General features: G+C 44.5%; 1 protein-coding gene across 1 annotated transcript; it reads right to left on the bottom strand.

Annotated features, from left to right (window-relative positions):
- Window positions 1–1,367: 1,367 nt before the first annotated feature.
- spry2 (sprouty RTK signaling antagonist 2) lies at window positions 1,368–5,803 on the bottom strand. Its single transcript, XM_048235669.1, has 2 exons — window positions 5,261–5,803; window positions 1,368–3,479 (listed from the first exon to the last, which is right to left on the bottom strand). Exon 2 carries the CDS (start codon window positions 3,426–3,428, stop codon window positions 2,373–2,375), a length of 1,056 nt encoding a protein of 351 aa, XP_048091626.1. The 5' UTR covers window positions 3,429–3,479; window positions 5,261–5,803; the 3' UTR covers window positions 1,368–2,372.
- Between the last annotated feature and the right edge of the window lie 1,328 nt (window positions 5,804–7,131).

Below are 7,131 nucleotides of genomic sequence, written 5' to 3'. Positions count from 1 at the left end.
CACAGGCCCGCTCCTGTGACAAGATCCACATTTCACACTTTTCTACACCTCTTTCCCTCAGCCTCTCTATTTGTTGCTAGGCCACTGTAACAAAAGGAAAAAAATGGAATAGAAGAAAAAAAATGGAGCAAAATATTGTTTTAATTTTTTCTACTTTTCTTCTTCTTAAAAAAAGAAACCTGTAGGTTTAAGCCAAGGAACTAATGACCTCAAGGCCGCACTTGCTGGTAATGCAACACTGCAGCCCCTAGTTTATGTTTATCCAGTATGTTTTTCCCTTCTCTCTGGCTAGCCTCCAGGCAACAGCCATAACCCCACGCGACGCCAGCACAGGCACACTAATCCAAATCGGATGTTTGAGCCGCCGCCGTTGAGAAATACCCACCGATTAAGATTATCAATCACTCCAACTTCAGCCAGAGGAAACTTCCAGCAAAACAGCATGAGCGAAAAAAGGAAATCATAGCAAACAGCCCATTGCCAAAGGCAACAATTTATGATCTTCCTGATGTCAAGGAACAGTTCACAGTGTTTAACAAGCCAAGCCAAATGCTTCCCAAGAAGGCATGAAGGTTGCCTCCACTCTCACCTTGTACCTTAAATGAGCTGATTGCATAAGTCCAAGCCAAGAGATGTTCTAATAAAGATTTGGAAGAGTTTGCATGACAGGACACCGTGGATTCTTTTTCAAAATGAGGAGACAATATTTACATAGCTGTATTTGCAAAGTTGTTGTAACACCAGTTTGTACGGTATGTTGATACCATATGTTACTAAAATTATAAACTAAGTAAAGTTGTTTGAGTAAGAAATCATCAGCCTACTAAATGCTCTTTTTTAGGATATATAGGTCATTGTTGCATCATGCAATAACTTTTAAACCAGCAACTGGCTGTATTTTGGAGGAAGTTGGGTAGATACTTTAAAGCACATCCACAGCAGCAGTGTGCTGAGGCAGGTATTCATTGAAGAATGTGCATGTAGGCTATTTCTCATGGCTGTGCTGCCAATGGTCCAAGACCAATTTGGCTTCTATTGCTTTTGACCATATGGCCAATGGGTGGTTGGAAGACACAAGCACACAGTCCCCAAAGCTACTCTCCCTGTGTTAACACAAAGTCTTGGCAGTTTAAATCTCACATAGGATAGCAATGTACAATCTGGCAAATTCACATATTAAGACTACTAAGATTTTAAAGAAATCTTTCATTGTCTTACCCCTCTCGTCGTAATTTTGTTTTGATTTGATAGAATCTCATCTCTTTTTAGTTTCCCCATAACGCTCAAAAGGAAGCACACAAGACCTGTAGCGTGTTCTACAGCCTCAACCAGAACGCCCACACACAAAACACAAACAGAATCGGCAGTTTAATTTCAAACGTTAATATATTTTCTATTTCATAGTGAACATATGCATCAAATGACACCCTTGCCACCCTTGTTTGCAGCAACAACAAAGGACTATTTCAAAATGGGGGTGATTCCTATAAGATGCCTCTCCAAATAAATACTTCTTTATAAAATAATAAAACTTCAAATAAATATTCTTTACACTAACAATGTGTTGAAATTAGAAAATAAAGTTTTTTTTTCTTCAGGTCACTGTACAATTTACAAGTAAAGTTGAAGGGATAATTCATGGTAGGTTTTTCTTCTGTAAGGCAAATATATCAAAACTGATTGACTTACATTCACATGAATGTACAAAATAATATAGATGTCTAAATCTTTATATGTATATATAAATTTATATATATTTATATAAGGATCTATCAAGGTGCCTCTGGTTTGGCACAATGCTTTTCACAGTTGAAATATTATATGTACAAAAATAAAACATCTCTGACAGGAAAAAGGTAATTTGCTAATTTACATACTTTGAAGATACTATTCACAAACAGTTAGTCAGGAAAAAGACTGCTGCCTTAACATATCAGTCGTATTATTGAATGTCAATAGGGCTAACATTCTGGTCTTCAGCTTAACAATATGGGGGAAGACACTTATGGTTCTTTATCAAGCACTCCATTAAGAGTGACAGCTGAGAGTGTGAAAAAGAAAGAGGGAAGGAAAAAAAAGGAAAAAGAAAAAGAAAACCTAATTTTCAAACAGCTCCCATGAGACCCACGCCATGCCACGCTACGCCACGCCACGTGTACAGTGCCAGCTCAGACGTCACAGCTCCATCCGCCCCAGCTGGGAGCTTCTCCACCTGCCCGTCTTTTTTCCTCCTCCTCTCGTAACCTCACCGTAACCTTTTCTCACATCCAAGCCAGGGTTACCGCTCCATCTCCAACACCACCCCTCTCCTCTCCTCTGCGTGCCGCATGGCGTTAAACCATAAACCTTTCTCTCTCCTTCTGCTTCTGCCCTTACGTGGGCTTGTCAATGTTCTTGCAGTGGACGACGTTGGCGCTCTTGCAGCGGCAGCCGGGCCGCGTGGCGCGGTCGTAGCAGGCCTGGCAGAGCGCGAGGCAGCCCCTGGCCGGGAGGTAGCACAGCAGGCAGGGCAGGAGGAGCGTGAGTGCGCCCAGGGCTGACCAGCGGGCGCAGCGGTGTGCCTGGCTGCACGAGAAGGGCTTGTCGGTGCACGTGTCCTCGTCGTCGCTGGAGCAGTGGTAGAAGAGGCCCTTGACGCAGCAGACGCACGTGCCGTACTCCACGGCGCTCTCGGCCGAGCACAGGCACCGCTGGCCACACAGCCAGTAGGTGGGCAGGTGGCGCGGCAGCACGCACTCCTTGCACACGCACCGTCCACAGTCCTGGCAGTGGTGCGCGTGCTGCTTGCCCAGGCCCTCAGCCTCTCCTCCTCTTCCGCCTCCGCCCGCAGCCAGGGGCTTCAGGTCTTCAGACTTGGCGTCCGAGCGCTTGGCCGGCTGCGCCCGGACCACGCGGTCCGGGGTGACGGGCGAGGAGCCGGCCAGCAGCAGCCGCTGCTCAGACGAGGAGCTGCCGGTACTAGTCCGGGCGCTGGCCGGAGACAGACCCCGGGGGCTCTCGGCGCTGGCCAAGCGGCTCGGGGCGTCCCGCGGCACCAAGTGCGTAGTGGGCTGGGGGTACGTGGAGGCCCGCTGGGGGGCCCACTGCTGGTCCAGGATGCTCTCGTCCGGGGTCAGGGGGAGGCTCTGGGCCGTGATGCCCAGGCCCGGTGCTGCGTCCCCAGGCTTCCCCTGCGAGGAGAGGGGCCTCGGCGGAGGGGCCACGCTGGGGCCCTCGGTGTACTCATTGCTGGTGCGCACGCTGCGGATCTGGTCCAGGGAGAGCACGGGCGCTTCGCGGAGGAGGGGGGGCTCGCCCGCTTCCCCCGCTGCCGCCTGGGGCCGGCCACTGCTGCTGCTGCCGCCGCCACCGTCACGCAGAGCGCGCAGCAGCAAGCCTCCCGGCGTGCTGCCGCCGCCCACGCCGCCATTTTGAGTTCTCGTCTCCATCGGTACTCTGCTGAGGGCTCGCTCCGTCAGGCGGGGAACACATCTGCAGACCTGCCGTAGGAAGGAAGAGGTCAGACAACGTGTCAGCAAGTTTGAGAACCACACACAAACTCACACACAGAAACAAACACCTATTTACCCCATGAGGATGGGCTGTTATTTAGAGAGGTGGCACCCTCCCACCTGTCCCATTTGCATTAAAGAGACTGGCTGATACTAGGCCATACATATCAAGACAACCCAGTATCTATGGTTGGCCACGTATCACCAATGACTCTTCACATCTGCCACGTATTCTCAATGAGTCTTCATGGGCCTTTGATCATGCTACATGCAATACCTCCTGTCCAAGTGGGGCTGTCAGCTACTTTTACAACCTTAAATGCATGAACATTCACTACAAAAACCGAAAAGAAAATAAACTATTGGTATCGTGTGAGGAAACATGGAATCTTCCCTTGATTGATATGATAAATATTTCAATGAGTTTTTCAATGAATTCATGTTTGGCTCTTCAGAGGGACCTCTGTGAACTGCAAATGCAGTGAGAGAATTCTACAACACATGTAGGCTATGTGCTTGGCTGTAAATGTAGAAACTTGCACAACTCGTGAGGCCGAGCTAGCCTTGCAACATCCATTGAATTACAATGCTGTGGAGCAGGCTTCTTACCATAACAAATAGTGCACAACACCCTCATCCATTTTAAAGGACCTATTCAAGAGTTGGTCACATGAGTATAAAAAAATAACAAAAAATAAAACTTTAAACAGCATCTGAAAAGTCAGAGACGAGCCAGTGTGAGCAAGACTGCTCATAAAATATAACCAATGCGGTTTCTATACCCCTTCCTAGGGCCATTAAGACACAGATCTTTTATGCAAATTTAGCCAGGTTGAAGTGACAGCCTTCCAAAACCATGGCAGGTGTAAGACCACCGTTTTGTTCAGAATATGTAATATGACATGACCCAATACCTGAAAGCACAGAGAAATGCAGACTATATTGAGGAAACTATAGAATCTATAGGATAAACATACAACTGTTCTTGCATGCAACCTCGTTAAAGGCCTTGCTTACAACCTCATTAAGGGTGATGTCTATGTGTGTGTGTGTGTGTGTGTGTGTGTGTGTGTGTGTGTGAGAAAGAGCGAGAGAGAAATAAACTTTAAGGCTGTCCTTGGGGTGGGGCTTTGACAGACAAACGGATGGCCAAGTTTGGCTCAGACTTGCTAAAGGGAAAATATTGAAGCCAACCTTGCATTTACATGTAAATGAATTATTAATGTAAAGTAATTAATAAATAAAACTCATAGCAGATTATTATTAGTCTGTTTACACCAATTACACACCACAACTTAAATGAATAACGGATAGAAAAAGCTTTCTTTAATGACATCTATATAGAAATAAAGAAAGACCAAAGTTTATCCTACTCTTGCAGTGTATAACTTCGCAGCAATATAACGCTAGCACGATGTCAGACATGTCGCTACCACTCATGAAAGAACAAACTTTTGTACTTTTTATCCCGTGTCTTGTCAAATAATTTCACTACGTTTGCTTTAATATCTTCTCAAATGTTATACTTAATTCTAGATCATTGACGTAAACAAGTTACATAAAGGATAAATCTTTAACAGTGGCAAAAACTGCGCGGGTATAGGCAAGTCTATGCTGTGAAAAAGTCACTGCGGGACAATCCGGGAACTCCAGGAGATAAAATGCACGGCCCAAAATGATTATTCCATCAATATAACAACATCGATTTAACAGTTTCAAACCTTTCACCGGACAAATCTGCAGAAGGAACACAACTTTTAAAAACGTACCGTGTTTTCACCAGTACAGCCTCCGTTTTTGTTTTGGAATAATAATATCCAGAATTAGTAAACTTTCTTCCAACGCTGGATCTTAGTCCATCTGGTAGCACATCCACAAAATCCAATTCAGCGATATGGTTCCACATATATGTCCAAAATCACTTCGATTTTTACGCATTAAAAGCGCACGAAAGCGCATTCCAATCCACATGAACACGCGACCAACAACAGCCAAGAAGTAATCAATCGGAGTGTTCGCCGACGAACTTATTTAGGTGCAAAAAAGCAAGTAAACCAAAGATACTTTCCAAAGATACTTTCGTGAGCCTCGGCGCTCCTTTCACAAGTTTATCATCATCAAATGTAGCGAGCGAGCACGCATGTAAGCTGGAGAGTTCTCAAGCCCCGTCGCTGTGGTTGTTGGATGTTTGGCTGCATCGCACACTGAGTTGCTTTCAAGTTTTTCTTTCTCGTCTTGTTTTTTTCTTCTTTCCGGAGAGGAGGTCGGGTTTATGCTGTAAATGGCGTCATGTGGAAGTGGGGAGGGGGGGAACAGAGCAGTTGTTGTCCCAGAGGATATATCGTATCCGGTCCCAGCTCATTGGCTCTACAGGACTAGCATTCAGTCTCTCTCTCTCTCTCTCTCTCTCTCTCTTAATGCCCCACCAACTGCTCTCGTCCGTGGAGGGACAGGCGGAGAGTTTGCATTGCCAAAACTTCTTGAGTGTCTTTCCACTTAAAGACCCACATCTCGCGTATTGGATAAATACATAAATTAAAACTTCATGAAAACTTTAAATGAAGTTTGCATTTGATTAACATTTGATTGATTGCTCTTATGCTGTAGGTAAGAGCTGGGTTTCACATTTATTCCCCAATCCTTATATATACATATTATATTTAATATATAAGGATTATATATTATAGATAATATGTATGCTATTCTAAATCAACCAGAGCTGACTTACTGACTTACTACAGCCTACATCATGATAAACATTATACATTATACAGTCTCCCACTTGCTTAATTATTTACCTTTAACAACAGCTAATTGGTGGATTGCTGGCAGGAAAAAAGTATGAAATTATTAATTAAACAACATCTACACTAGACCTGCGCCATGGTATAGACTGTTCTTATTAACACATAGGTTTTACAATATCTTAGGGGGAAACTTTAAGCAACACCTATGTATTCTGCATTTTTACAATATATGATATGTTTTCAGTTCTTTGTAATGGCGTTGATTTGCTTTAAATATCTTGATAAAAACATTGTATCTAAAATCAAACAAACAAATATATAATGGTATGGTCACATGATTTAACTACATAAATGTGTCAAACATGGCACAAAAAAACATGCCTCCTGTCAGAAATGAGTGCAACCAAAAGGAATGCCAAAGGCCGCTGAGTGAACTAATGCCCCCTAGTGGTTAATGGGTCCAGAGGTCTTTACTGTTATTTGCATGGTGCCACGAGCTAATCAGTGTAGCATTGCTGCCCATTCTCATGTGTTATTATTATGCCCCTGACTACATAGAGGGGGGAAAAAACAAGCAATTTACTATTTTATCCAAAGTGTTCAAATTGAAAACATAACCAGCTGCTCATCCTTACCAGCTGTTACTTTCCTTGACTGCTGTCTAATTGCTAAGTTGCTAAGTTGATAAATACAACTTCCTCCTCCATGGAGTCCAACACTTTAGGTTTAGGCCAGCAATGAGCACCCCCAACAACATCCCCTTACCCATTCTCAGCCCCCGCCCCCCCGTCACTGAAGCACATGAAAAGGGTGGCTGTTCTACATAAATTACTCAGGTTTCTGCAAGTATGGAAATGGCTGCCCTCCTCCCAAACAAAAGGGCACTATGACAG

Source organism: Alosa alosa, chromosome 23, assembly GCF_017589495.1.
Source record: "Alosa alosa isolate M-15738 ecotype Scorff River chromosome 23, AALO_Geno_1.1, whole genome shotgun sequence".
NCBI lineage: Eukaryota > Metazoa > Chordata > Actinopteri > Clupeiformes > Clupeidae > Alosa > Alosa alosa.
The sequence above is the reverse complement of the archived record's forward strand: the minus strand, read 5'-3'. Positions and strand labels throughout refer to the sequence as shown.

Excerpts from the sequence above, each read along its gene's own strand:
- spry2 (XM_048235669.1), bottom strand. The coding sequence starts at position 3,428 with ATGGAGACGAGAACTCAAAATGGCGGCGTGGGCGGCGGCAGCACGCCG.